The following is a 14,500-nucleotide window of genomic DNA, read 5'->3' as shown; positions in this document are numbered from 1 at the left end:
AGAGACCATGCCCAGCCCCTCTCCAAGAAGCCCCGTTTGCCCACTCCCACAGGTAACTGAGCTGCCACCATGCTGGGGACCAGAGGTCTGGGAGCCATGCTGCAGGCTGAGGGGCAAGAGGGGAATGACCCTGAATGAAGGGGACCCCCCCCCCCCGCACGGGAGGAGGGGGCCTGGGCTCTGCTCCTCTCTGGGCCTCACCAGGGCCACGAGCCAAGGCCAGCGCCGTCACCTCCCTCCTCGCTGGGTGGGCTCCCTCCCTGCTTTCCCACAGGAATGGGCTCACCCCCACCTCCAGAGCCCAGCCCACACTCCATCGGCCCCCCCATGCTCCTCCAAAGTAAATCTTCTCCCAATGTCATCCTCCCTGCAAACCCTTCAAGGCCCAGACCCGGTGCCACCTCCTCCAGGAAGCCCACCCTGACCTTGCCCAAGCCCCCCGTACCCGGGCCCAGCCACGTGGGGTCTGCCCAGTGCCTCCCCCAGCCCCAGGCCTCACGTGTCGCTCCACGGCCCGTTCCACTCCCGCTCCCCCCAGGGGTTGCGCAGGCGGATCATGTCCAGCTTCTCGGACTTGAAGAAGGCCAGCAGGCCGTGGCCCAGGCGCACCTTGCGCACGTCGGTGACGGCGTACGCGTGGCCCTTCACCAGCCCGCACGCCAGCCGGGCCTCCATGTCTGCCGCCGTCACCGCCTGCGGGAGGACACAGGAGGGCTCAGGGCCAGGGCCCAGCCGCCGGCAGCTGGGGCACAGCGCCTCCTGCAGGATGCGGCGGGAATGGCAGTCCCGCACAAAGCAGGGACCTGGGGACCTCGGCGGTCCGAGCTCTGCTGTATTCACAGCCGTTTACAGGCCCCGGAGCAGCAGCGGCGGTGAAAGAGGGGACCTACAGTGCAGCCGGCTCTGGGCAGTGCTGGAGTCCGCCACTGCGAGCTCAGCTTTGCAATTTAGTTGTTAAAACACTAGCTTGAAATCGATGATGGAGCGGTGCCTTTACACCACTGAAATCCGCACATCAGGGCTTTCTCATTATTCAGAGTCATTTTATCAACACGCCACTGGGTCAGCCAAACCTGGGTTCAAATCCTGCCTTCGCTGAGCCCCAGCTTTCCCACCTAAACTATGAACAGTCAATGAAATACAGACGATTCTCGTGAAAAGTCCTGCAGGGGCTCCACCGCCTCTTCCAGTTGCCTCGTAGCTGCGTTGCCCCACATCTTGGCTGGGGAACGTCAGATGCATAGACATCCATCACCCCGATGCAAAAGGGCCAGAAAAGTGGAACAGCACAGGCAAAGGCTTCCACAGTTTAAGGGTCAGGGCAGGGGGCCTGAGGCTTGCGCTGTCCAGCGCTGGGGAGGGGGCGGCACCTTCTCACTGTTCCCCTCCCCCAGTGAGGTCAAGGGTCTGGAGCCAACCTGGACAGGGGCTCTGCCTGGGACACCGCAGTGGCCTCCCACCTCAGACAGGCTGATGAAGGGGAGGGGCCGCCTCTGTTCTCACCTTGATGGAGGCGCTGATGAGGCCTCCCCGGCTGTGCACCTTCAGCATGCGCTCAAAGAGCTGGTTCCTCTTGGCCTCATCATTAGCGAAGTCACCCTCGGTCAAGTCGATGGGCTCGGAAACCCCCCCGGTGAAGTCCACCAGTGCATCTGCCGTGTTGCCCCCATCCAGGGCCTGGTAACAGCCCGCCAGTCTGGAAGCAAAGTGGAAAGAATGCGCAGCTCAGTCTCCAGCCAGTCTAAATCCTTCGCCTTCTCGGGGAGATTTCTGAGACTCAGAGAGGTCAAGCGAACTGCTGGGGTCACACAGCACTCCACACAACAGAGGTCTCCAGCTCCCAGGCGAACGTTTGTCCCACTGAGCCACACCATCTCGTCACTCAAATTCCACCTAGTCTTTAGAGTCCCAGTTTCAAAAATAAGCTGTCCAAAGACAAAAAAAAAAGGAGTTCCCATCGTGTCACAGTGGTTAACAAATCCGACTAGGAACCATGAGGTTGCGGGTTCAATCCCTGCCCTTGCTCAGTGGGTTAACGATCTGGCATTGCCGTGAGCTGTGGTGTAGGTTACAGACACAGCTCGGATCACTCGTTGCTGTGGCTCTGGCGTAGGCCGGTGGCTACAGCTCCGATTGGACCCCTAGCCTGGGAACCTCCATATGCCACAGGAGCAGCCCTAGAAATGGCAAAAAGACAAAAAAAATAAAAAATAATAAAATAATAAAATGTGCATCTCAACTCTGGAACATTAGGCAGCCATTGAACAAAACACTGTAAAAGAATTCCTACTGCGGGAAAATGCCAATGCTTGTGTATTACAGTTGAAAACGCAATAAAGTAAGATCCCTTATGTTTAAATTGTATACAATAATTCACTTCAAAAAAATTAAGCATCTACTCTGAACAACATACCAAGTGCTTGACACAGCTACGGTTTATTTAATATTAGGAAGAATAAACAACAAGGTCCTATCATATAGCACAGGGAAATATATCCAGTCTCCGGGGATGGACCATGATGGAAAAGAGTATAAAAAAAGAAGGTTCAGGAAGCTCCTGTCGTGGCTCAGCAGAAATTAATCTGACCAGGAACCATGATGTTGCGGGTTCGATCCCTGGCTTCGCTCAGTGGGTTAAGGATCTGGCGTTGCCATGAGCTGTAGTGTAGGGCGGCAGCTGTAGCTCTGATTCAACCCCTAGCCTGGGAACTTCCATATGCCGCAGGTGTAGCCCTAAAAAGAAAAAAAAAGAATATACATATATGTGTGTATGACTGAGTCACTTTACCGTACAGCAAAAAAAATCGACAGACCATTGTAAATCAAATATACATCAATATAAGTAAGTTAAATAAATATTAGGGTTGAGGTCTTAAAGGCAGAGCGCTACATGTGAATGTGAGAAGCAGGATGGGCTATATGACCAAATACTGTTTACATAAATTAAAAATATATGCCCACGACACAGCAGCACAGGTTTTGCAAGGTAACCTACAAACAAAAGAGGCATCAAAGAGGTTTTTAAAAGAGCTGCGGCGGCGGGGGGGGGGGTGGGGGGTGGAGAGGGGGCGGGGGGGGCGGGGCTGCGAGGGGACTGAGGGGACATGGCCTGCCAGCCTGAACAGAGGAGCTGCCCCATTAACTCCGGTGGCCTGAAACAGGGAAGGGGAGGGCAGGGGCCTGGGAGATGGTGCAGGAATATGGGAGAGAGTTTTATTATCCTCTGCACGGTCTTCTAGATTTTCTATAACAGACATGCTTTCATTTTATTATTTAAGGAATAAAACAGAAGTTCTCTGGTGGTGCAGGGAGTTAAGCATCCAGCATTGTCACGCAGCAGCTTGGGTCTCTGCTGTGGCACAGGTTAGATCCCTGGCCCAGAAACTTCCATATGCCATGGGTGGCAGTCAAAAAAAAAAAAAAAAAAGTAAATCAATAAAAATAAGCAAGTATAAATGGTGCAACTCCTGTGGCAAAGTTTGATGGTTACTCAAAAAAAAAAAACCCACAGACCTACCATGTGACCCAGCAATTCACTCCCAGATAAATACTCCAACTAACTAAAAGCAGACACCCAAACAGATATCTGCAGACAATGTTCAGCATTATTCATAACAGCAAACAGGTAGAAACATGGATTAAAAAAAATATGGGAGTTCCCGTCGTGGCGCAGTGGTTAACGAATCCGACTAGGAACCATGAGGTTGCGGGTTCGGTCCCTGCCCTTGCTCAGTGGGTTAAGGATGTGGCATTGCCGTGAGCTGTGGTGTAGGTTGCAGACGCGGCTCGGATCCCGCGTTTCTGTGGCTCTGGCGTAGGCTGGCAGCTACAGCTCCGATTCAACCCCTAGCCTGGGAACCTCCATATGCCACGGGAGCGGCCCAAGAAATGGCAAAAAGACAAAAAAAAAAAAAAATGGCATATACATACAATGGAATACTACTTAGCCATGAAGAGGGGTGTAATTTTGATACATGCTCCATCATGGATGGACTTTGAACACGTTATGCTAAATGGAATAAAGTGGACACAGGTGGCGAAATAATCCACTTATATGAGCCACCTGGAATAGGAAAATTCATATAGACCAAGAGTAGAATGGAGGTTTGGGTGGGGGGGTTACTGTTTTGTGGGTAAGGGAATTCAGGTCGAGATGATGAAAAGTATAGGAGATGGAGGTGACGGTTACACAGCCTTGTGAATGTAACCGACGCCAATGAATCGTACACTTACACATAGTCAACAAGGTAAGTATTATATTTTAGACAATTTTGAAAACTAATAAAACTGTTACTTAACAAACAAACAGAAAATTTAAAGAAGGAGCAAGCCCCCTGAGTCTCAGGGTGAGTCTCCTGGAGAGGGAGGAGAGGGGCCTGCACCACGGCCAAGGCCCGTGGTGGCCACCAGGGGGCGGGTGCTGCTTTCTTAGGATTAAAAATGGAATCTGCCAGCGTGGTTTTCTGGGTTTGCTTTTGATCATGGGAGCTTTTGTTTTTCCTTTTCCTTACACACACACACACACACACACACACACACACACACACACACACACACACACAGTGGAAGGAGAGTGACAAATGGGCCTGGGAGGAGGAACTAGAGACAAGCTCCCGCAGAGCTGGCAGTCTGGCCCTCCCGCCCCAGGCCTGCACCTGTCCCGCAGGGGCCCGGGCAGGTCACTCTGCCTCAAAGCCCTCTGCAGCTCAGCAAGCCTTTGCTTATGCCCCTGCTGGGGACCCAGGGCCTGGCACAGAGCAGGAAGGGGGGCAGCAAAGATAGAATGGCTGGACAGTCAGGGAGACAGACAGGTGGGTGGATGGAGGAGCCCCAGGGAGCAGGGCAGGCAATGGTTCGGTCCAATCTCCTCGACCAACCCAGGCTCAGAGACACCACATCCTCATCAAGGCCTCCAAGGAGGTTTCAGCCACGTGGACCTTTGGAAAAGAACCATCCCCCTGAATGTGGCTGCTGGCCCTGCCGCTGGTGACCTGGCCTCCATCTACCCAAGGAGAAGCGGGAGTACCTATTCCTCCCTAGGTAGAGACTCGACACCAAGTACCCAGAGGCCTCCCATCCAGGCTCCACCCCGCCTTGGCGTCAGCTCAGCTGGCCTTGCCTGGGCGCTGGGGCTCTGAGCTCGCTGTGTGTGTTTGCATCAGCCCATGCCCTCTCTGTGCCTGGAGCCCCGGCTAGTGGAACACCTGCACGGAGCCCATCGGCCTGGCCGCCCACCCACCTGCCCGCTGCCGACACCTACTTGGCGTAGGCCTTCTCCACCAAGGCACACCAGAACTCATTGCGGGAGTTGGAGTGGCAGTAGATGAGCTGGTTGTTGACTGTGGGCAGCCGGTCATCAATGACCACATCCACCCACTCCCCGAAGCGCCAGAAGTGGAAGTGGAAGATGCCCGCGTAGGCGTTGGGCTTCTCGGAGTCCCACTCCTGCTCCTTCCAGTCTGGGATGACCTGGATGGGGAGGGGGACAGGATGGGGACACACTGAGGGTCACAGCTGGCCTCCTGAGGAGGTGATGGGGGGGTGCCTCCAGGGGGTCCAATGGAAAGGAATGCGGGGTTTCGTCCCATCTCTGCCATGAGCCAGGGTGGGACATGGGCGAATCCTTCTCATCTCCGAGCTTCAGTCTGCCCATCTCTGCAGCGGCTGGAGGCTCCCTGAGGCTCCTTCCAGCTCTGTCACTCAAAGATGCCATGAGCCTCCCCTTCCTTCGTCGTGCCTCCCTCTGCACAACACGCCACCCCCACCCCCACTCAGCATATCCATCCCAGGACCTGCCTGGTCAGTGGTGCCACCATCCCCTGTGTCCAGCCTGAGCCCCACATTGGCAGCCACACTGGCCTCCCCCTTTGCCCTCTCTCCACTCAACCTGAGCTCCTACCATCGTGCAAAAATCCATCTCCTCCGCTCCATCCCCCAGCACCACCCTGCCCCGTTCCCCTTCTCCCCACCCCGGGACACCGTATGAGCACCAGCAGCCGCAGCTGCCCTCACCCCACCCAGCAGGAGTGATCTTTCTGATCAGGTCACCTCCCTGGAAATAAGGCCCAAGCCCCTTACTGTGCTCTGTCCCCACCCCCTGCACCCTGCTCCCACTCCCGGCTCTCTCTCTGCTCAGGAACTCTGCACCTGCTCTTCCGCCAGTTCACCTGTCCTTTAGGGTCTGCCCTCCTCCTCCTCCAGGAAGCCCTCCTTGGCTCTTTAGACTGGGCAGGACCCCTGACTGCCCATCTCACAGCCCTGGCACCTCTCTGAGACACTTTCCCCAGTTAGAGTTACCCAAGTGTGTGACATCGTTTCGATAGGCTGATACTGTCACTAGAACGTCAGCTCTCTCAGGGCTTGACCACTGCTATCCACCCACTTAGCCCAGGGCCTGGCCCAGCGAGAGGGTCCTTAATAATCACGCGTTAAATGAATGAATAAATTCAGAGGTGTCAACTGGGACCCTTAATAATATCATTTATTTATGGAGCATCTTGGAGATGGCAGGCACCAAGCCTGTGACTGCCATGGGTTATCTCAGTTTAAGTCACACAACCACCCCATGAGTAGATTGCTGTTATATCCATCTTTACTTTCTAGGTGAGAAAACGGAGGCTCAGAGAGGGTGAGTAACTTGTCCAGAGTCACACAGCGAGGAAATACATGCATTCTTTGGAGGCAGGCAGACTGAATTTGAAACCAGGACTCAAACCCAGGTGTGTCTGCCCTCACATGAGTTCTTGACCAGTATAGACCACTCTGAACCCTGCCCAGAGGATTCAGATGAAGCAGACATGGTCCCTGCCCTCGAGAGGATCCCAGTTGGGTAGGCAGAGGGCACACAGGCAAACGCCAAGGCTGACACGGGGGTACACGCGGGGCCATGGAGAGAAGCCAGCGGCGGCTTCTGAGCAGGTGTCCTGAGAGCGGCCAGTGGGCCTCTCCCACGTAGATGAGGACAAAGAGGGGCGACGTGGGACAGCAGGAGGTGCGAAGAGAGGGAAACACCCCCGTCGCCCTGACCTGCTGGCCCTTCTGGGCACGGGACCCAGAGGAACCAAACCCCATCCAGAGCACAAGCAGGTGCTTCTAGAAGAAACTCACTCCCGGGTATGAGGTATGAGGGTGGGCACACAGGCATCCAGGATGAGGAGCCGGAGGTAGATCAGGAGGCTGTCAATCCTGAGCCCAGAGACTCCAGCCAAAAGCCATTCCCCAGCCCCCGCCCGCATTAAGCGCGCTTTTGTTTACACGGGATGTTGGCGAAGAGAGGCGCTTCCTTGTTGGACATCGGAGATGAAGAAAATGCAAAGGCTAAGCACAGTGAGAGGCGCTACAGCCACTGCTGGAGCCCCGCTCGGTGCCCGCACCCCACCCCACCCCACCCCCACCCTGTCCACTGAGGCTGCAGGGCAGGAGTGCGAGGCACCGGTGAGGCAGGCAGGGTTCATGCTCAGGGCTTCAGAGCCCGACACACACCCAGCGAGGCCCCCATGCTAGCTGGTCCCTTTTCAGTCCACACCGTGTCCTTTCTAAGTGACAACTCGCCGGCCGGCCTCGGCCCTGACCCCCAGCATGCTCCCTCATGTTTCATTTCAGGACAGAGGGGCAGATGGACAATGGAGCGCGCGCAGGGGGCGGGGTGGGCTGGGGTGTACCACCCCCACTGCGCAGACGGGAAGACTGAGGTCCAGAGAGGAGCGAGGGGCTGCCCCGGACAGAGAGCAGTGCGGGGGCCGAAGCTGACACCACTGGCCTGGCCACTGTACCCTCCTGGCTCTGAAAGCGCCGGACTGCATGGCAGAGGGTTGGGGGTGCTGGTAGGAGCTGGGAGGCACCGCCAGAGCCGGGGGAGGATCATTAGCCAAACCCAGAGCTTGGCTCTGAACGCTCTGCCGACTCAAGAGGCAGCTAATGAGGCTCCAGGGCCTGGGATCCAGAGTTGGGGGTCCCTGTAGACCTCAATTTCCCTCCGACGTCACAGCCCTTGCACCCAGCATGAGCTGGGCCCCGGGGCCTGCCTGCCTTCTCTCCCCTCAGCCCCCCTTCTGCTGCCAGCCAGGGGACTGAGGGAGGGAGGAGGCCGCCCGGGAAGGGTGTGCTCCCCGGGGCACACGAGCCAACCCCCTCTCCAGCACATCCAGTCACGCCGGAAGTGCAGGAAGCCAGCAAAGGATACAGGACCAAACCGCGGAGGCTCCCACTAGCAGAGACGGGCCGGCGTGAGCAGCAGTGAGGATAACGACTGCGACGGAGGAACACACATCCAGGGGATCCAAATGCAGGACAGTCACCAGGGACGTCACGATCATGCTGACACTAACAACTGGTCACGACTGGAGGATGGCAGGGGATCAACCCCCTGCTTTGAAACTGGAAAATTCAGGGGGCACACAAATCAGGGGCTTATCCTGACTTTGCCTAATTTTTTTTTCCATGCCCATGGCATGGGGAAGTTCCCGGGGCAGGGATGGAAGCCACGCCACAGCTGTAACCAGAACCACAGCACAAGTGACAAGACTGGATCCTCAACCGGCTGAGCCACGAGGGACCGCCCGTCCTGACTTTTCTATGCAAACTATACCATAAATTAAGCAAGAGCCGAGAACCAATTATCAGGTGAGGAATTCCAACTAAGAATGAAGAAGAAGCTAGAATACTGGATTGCCACTCTTTGGCAACCACTGACAAATAATGGACTTAGGCACTCACGGATTCTAACATCAATTTAGGATCATTGACGGTTCCTAAGTCACAAAAAAGAGAGACAAACCAGACGTCATGCACCTCCGGCGATAACTTTGCTTATGAAGCAGCTGAGCCAAAAAAGCGGTGCCTGAACCAAGGAAACAAGTCTCCAGAGATAAGTCCTACCTCGCAGGAAATGCAGGGCCCAAAACAAACAGGAATCAACACCATGAAAATCAAGCCTGCAAAATCAAGAGGGTTGTAAACGCCACAGGGCGAAGGACCCGTTTCTTCAGCAAATCAACTGCAAGGACAAACACGAAAAGGAACCAACGGATTGCGGTTACCGGCCTTTCTTTGGATCGGATTCAAACAAACTGTAAAACGCACATATAAACATTTCTGACACACATCGGCATTAGAACAGGCCCTGGGTATCTGATGATGTCGAGGAATTACTGTAAAATTGTTTTAGTTCCGTGATGGTATCACGGTGGCGGGGGTTAGTTGTGTTTTTCATTTTGCATGCGTCCTTATCTTTCAGAGATGCATCCAGAAATATTTAAAGGTGAGCTGAGCTGCGCCCTGCGGAGAGAGGGGTTCCGGAAGGGACAAGATGAGCCGCAAGTTGGCAATGGCTGAGGCGGGAGGATGGGTACACTGGGCTCACGAGGTTTTTCTCTCCGCTGCGTGTCTACAGCTGAAAAGCCCCATCACAGACACCAGCCCCTGGCCCAGCCTTCAAAGCCCTGCAGGTGGCTCTCAGCTTCACCCCTGAACGCTGCCTCCCTCGGGCTCCACCTTAGCTTTGCATGAGTGGCTCCTTCTGCCAGCCGCATCCGGTCCTGGTCCCTCAGGGGCAGCTCAGCAGCAGCTGGCAGAGGCCTCCTGACCCCACCCTCCCCTCAGACACCGTTGGGCAGCCCCTCCCCCAGGCTCCTGTCCGGACCCCCAGCACCCAGTGCCCCCCGCCTGGCCCATCTCCGCTGCTGGCTGAGTCCTTCTGGGAGGAAAATCCCCAAATGCTGGCCGCAGCAAGGCCCTGGCCGTCTAGGGAGCTTGTACTCGCTGCAAGTGTGAAAGGAAAACCAAAATGGAGTCAGTTTTGCTAAGAGAGCTCTCGAACGTGTGAGCTGAGAGGCCACTGAGGAAGTGTGGCTTATGCACGTCTCAGCCCGGGGGGGAATGTGAACCTTGACCGCTTCTTGTCTTAACACAGCAGCCATCGGAACGTCTGCCCAATATTCCAGAAGCTCAAGATATTTATTGGATCCTTCCCCTAGAATAAGTCATGACCGCCTAGCCCTTAAGGACAAATATTTCCTTTAACAACTTAGTGGCTTTTGCCTGGACAAGCCCCCAACCTTCTCTTCCCTGGGACACGTGATTTTACCTGCATCTGCGTCTCCCGAGTTGCAATTCCGAATACCCCACATGAAGCTCCTTGTTCTCTGCAGCCTTGATTCCGACTGCTCTTTGACATTGGAGCCCCCATTGCCAACCCCAGTGTGTGGCTGCGATTGAGTTTCGACGAGGCCACCTCTCTGAGCCTCAGGGTCCCCGTCTACCCACTCTCCCCACAAGGCCGCTGTGAGAACGCAGGTGCAGAATGGCCCTGGCGGTGCAGCATCAACTGTAGAGGGCTGTGCACACGGGCAGGGTCATCCTGCTGGTGTGTGGAGCACACGGTGTGTGCAAACCTCGGGTTGACCTGATCAGCCTGGGGAAAGGAAAGCTTTCAGCCCACTGTGCAGATGGGAGAATCAAGGCCCGAGGGGATAAGGCCCCTCCTTGGGCCGACAGGGTAGTGAGGCAAGAACTCTGCAGGAGTTGGAGCCCCTTTCACGCCCATGAAGAGCCACTCGCTGCAGAGTCACCCAGAAACCTCAGGGACCCACTGATGGGTGTGCCACAGCGCCCCCTGGTGCCTTGGGCCCTGGAGGGCCCCCCCCCCGCCCCCGGCCCCGCCAAACCCAAGTGGCTGGGCTCAAATCCTGCTGAGACTCTTGGCAAGTGAATAATTGCCTCTGTGTGTGTCTGTGTATCTCTCTGTCTGTCTGTCTGTCTGTCTGGGAGCATCCCACAGATTCCTGACCTCAAACAGCCAGTCGGGAGCACTCCTGAACAGGGCTGTGGGCTAAGGGGCTGCAGTGGGCTTTCCCATGGGGGCCAAGCTGGGTGAGGTGAGCCACAGGCCTCTGGGCGTCCTCCACACCAGGGGGTCCCTGGTTCTGAGCATCTCGAGTTTCTCACTGCTCAGCTTCTGATTCCAAGAGTCTCCAATTCCTGAGCTGCAGATGCCATGACTGGAAGAGGCTGGGGGGGACTGGGCAACCCCCACCCCCACCTCCTCGAAAGAGGGAAGCCCCTGGTTCACCACCCGAAGAGCAGGGTGCTGATGCACTTGCAGGGGGACCCCAGAATCCCTGTTCACTGGGCAGGGAGCGAGCACAGCCAGAGGCTCAGAGACCTGGGTGGCCTCTCCCGCTGGGCTAAAGGTCCCCTCGGCTGGGTCCTTGCCAGCCCCATGATGGTGAGAGGATCCGCTCCCCGTGACCCGGCTCTCCCACCACGGAGCCGTCCCTCCGCCCCACACCACCTGCTGCCAGAAGTGCCGCTGCTGGTTTTTCCCAGGTGACTCGCCTCACCTCTCTGAACCCTGCACTCCTCAGTAGACAGGCTCTCTGTTTCCAGAATCACTGCAGAAAGTGAGACCCTGTGACTACGGTGACCGCGAAGGTACAATGGCAAACCCGGGCAGTGCCTGTGGGCCACTTAGGAGGCTCGGTGCAGCCCTGACTCACTCACTCCATCTTCCCAACCACCCTTCGAGGGAGGCACCGTTTTCAGCTCCCACTGACAGACAAGGAAACGGGTCCGAGAGGCTGCCCGGGGCCGCACAGGTGTGGCTGGTGGCAGAGCCAGGCCAGGTCCCTCACCTCCGCCTTCCACTGGCTCAGCGAGGGCAGGAGCTCAGGAGACAGCAGGCCTCTCTGCTCTGAGATTTCTCACGGGTTCCATGGAAAGCGAGTCCTCATTCCCCGTGCCCTGCTCTCCTCCCGACCCAGTCCCGTGAGGAGAACCAGGGTCTATTGCCGTCCGAGGGGTGGGGGGCTGGCTTCCTGCCTCCGTTTCCCCCACCCTCCTGGGCGCATCTTCAGGAGCGGCTGGAGGCCGTGGCTGCAGGGCCGGGCCTGGGGGAGGGAAGCGGGTGGCAGCAGCTGCTCTGGGCAGAGCTCTGGGGTGGAGGGAGAAGCGGGTGCGAGACCTGACGGGGGTTGTTCCCAAGAAACACCCCAACAGTGGCCTCTGAAGCGGGGCCTGACCTTGATTTCTGGGAAGAACCCGGCCTGGCCCAGGCCTGAGCCCTCAGGTGGACGGAGGCATCAGCTCTGCCCATCCCAGGGGACCAGTGTCATGGGGTCAACGGTCCACCGACCCCATCCCGGGCCCCTCCACACCCTCGGTGACTTTGGGCAGGCGGCCTCCTCCCTGGGCCTCCGTTGTCACTCTCCAAAAACTGAGTGAGGGGCAGGGTCCGGGTCAGGTGGCACACAGGGTGATGTGGTGACACAGGTTTTCTCTGGGCAGCAGGGTGGGGCAGCAGGGGCATCGCAGAACCAGGCTGGGAGAGGGTCAGGGGCTACCTAAGGACACACAGCAAACCGGTGACAGAGGCCAGATGAAACCTGGGCACAGGCCTGACCCCATCCCACCCTGGGCCACTCCCCAGTCCCATCTGCCCCCTGCCCAGCCACCTACAAGGGAGGGAGATGCAAGGCTGAGCCCGACTTGGTGGGGCCCCGCCACCCCTTCAGCCCTGCCAGCCTCCCCGAGGCCTTGGCAGGGCCCTCTCCATGCCCTCAACAGGAGCTGGGGTGGGAGCCCCTGGAGAAAAAAACCATCAAGGGTACGGAGTCCCGGTTGGGTGTCGGGAGAGCTGGTTTCAAACTCCACCCTCATGTCTGACCTTGCGCCAGGCACCTGCCGGCCCTGAGCCTCATCCTTGAAAGAGGTGGGAAGAGGGGCAGGAGTGTAGAGTAGGCCCAGGGAGGGGGTGGCTCACACCATGAGGCGGGACACACGGCTTTACTGGGGACACGCGGTGGGCACAGCAGAAGCCCTTGCACGCCTGCATGGGGCAGATGTGGGGGGGGGTGAGGGCGGGGGTGGGGGGGTGGGCAGTCTGCACCAAGAGGGTCCCCAGAGCTGCAGAGAGAGGTCAAGTGAAGAGGCAGATGGGCAGGGCTAACGGCAGGGGCCTGGCCTCCAGGGTCCCCCCGGAGTCAGCAGAGAAGCAGGCAGAGAACTCCACGCACGTCCCCAAACAGGTGCCACCGCTCACACCACAGCCAGTCTCCCACTGAAGAGCCCGACTCTGACACGCTGCTTGTGCCTGCCTGCCTGCCTGCGAAGTGGGGGCCACCCTCCATGGCAGCCCCGGCCACTGGGGTGGCTCTGACCCCCCCAATCTCTCGGCGCCTCTGGTCCCAGGGCCCTGCTGTCCCCCGACGGCTCCACGAGGGAAATGTCCTCACGACCCTGACAAAAAAGAGGCTTGGCCTGGAGACACGGTGGCGGGAGCACGTCCTGAGGTGCCCTCGGCTGATACAGCCCTCACAGGGGCTCACTGGGCCTGTGCAGTGGGAAATGGGGCTGGAACCGAATCTGCTGGGAACCGTGCCTCAGTTTCCCTCCCTGGTGAGTAGGTTGTGCCAGTGACAAGTGGGTGAGCGGGTTGAGGCCAGCATTCCACCGTCACAACACACAGCCCCCTCCGGCCCATCTCCTTTTTTTTTTTTTTTTTTTCTTTTTAGGGCCATACCTGCGGCATATGGAGGTTCCCAGGCTGGGAGGCTGGGAGTCACATCAGAGCTGCAGCTGCCGGCCTATGGCACAGCCACAGCCATGTCAGATCCAAGCCACATCTGCACTTCCTACGCCACAGTTTGTGGCGATGCCAGATCCTTAACCCACCGAGCCAGGGATCGAATCCGCATCCTCATGGACCCTAGTCAGCTTCTTAACCCACTGAGCCAGAACGGGAACTCCTCTAGCCCATTTCCGACCAACTGCCCTCCCGGCTCCTCCCCCCACACCATACCCACCCCTCAACACCACCAAAGATGCCAGAGAAACACCATACATGCATGACACACCCGCCTTCCCCGACCCGTGGGCTAGAAAATGCCTGACATTGCAGCAGGGGACACCTGAGGCCCTGTCTCTGGGGCTCTGACCCTCTACCCAGCTTCCCCCGGGGGCAGAGGGAAACTGCTCACTACCCCGTTCCCAAATTCACTGCCGGAAGCTCAAAGTCTCCCCGCTCAGGAGCCCCCTCCCCCGCAACCCATGCCATCCCGGCCAAGCCCGGGCTAAGGGCCACTGAGGAACGAGCTGGGCAATTAAATAACAGATGGTCTGAGTCAGATGTGTTCACAGGGCAGGGACAGAATACATCTCTAAGATTACAGCTTGCTCTCTCTCCATATACATGCACCTGCATACATACGTCGCTACACAACCGTTTCTCGCATTCCCGCTTCACGGCTCCCCTCCTGGAGTCATTCCCAAAACAGCAAGAGCCTGCCAGCCTCCAGCGGGCCCGCCTCTCCCCACGGCCCAAATCCATGCCCGCGGCAACCCTGCCTGATGTTTTAAGAGCCCCGAGGCATCGTGGGAGCACACAAGGTGCCCAGAGCAGCGCCTTCCCGGGTTCTTGGGCTGGGTGTTCACTTCGGTCGCCGGCTCTGGCAAAAGGTGGCATGGCCAGGATGGCAGCGAAGGCCTGTTTGCCAGATTCTCCGAG

The 14,500-nt window shown here is 57.5% G+C and overlaps 1 protein-coding gene across 6 annotated transcripts in view; it reads right to left on the bottom strand.

Annotated features, from left to right (window-relative positions):
• Positions 1–14,500, bottom strand: part of CAPN5 (calpain 5) — a 62,546-nt gene that overhangs the window by 10,318 nt on the left and 37,728 nt on the right. For all 6 annotated transcript variants that reach the window (XM_084975322.1, XM_084975324.1, XM_084975321.1 and 3 more), the window contains 3 exons: positions 5,261–5,469; positions 1,504–1,696; positions 500–693 (listed from right to left, as the gene is read on the bottom strand). In XM_084975322.1, coding sequence (XP_084831448.1) covers positions 500–693; positions 1,504–1,696; positions 5,261–5,469 — 596 coding nt within the window. The remainder of the gene's footprint in view (positions 1–499; positions 694–1,503; positions 1,697–5,260; positions 5,470–14,500) is intronic.

Source organism: Sus scrofa, chromosome 9 (genome assembly GCF_054392235.1).
Source record: "Sus scrofa isolate SSC_HxYL_T2T_F1_AM1 chromosome 9, Sscrofa_HxYL_maternal_Yorkshire_Landrace_v2.0, whole genome shotgun sequence".
NCBI lineage: Eukaryota > Metazoa > Chordata > Mammalia > Artiodactyla > Suidae > Sus > Sus scrofa.
Note: the sequence above shows the minus strand (reverse complement) of the source record. Positions and strands in the feature narration are given on the sequence as shown.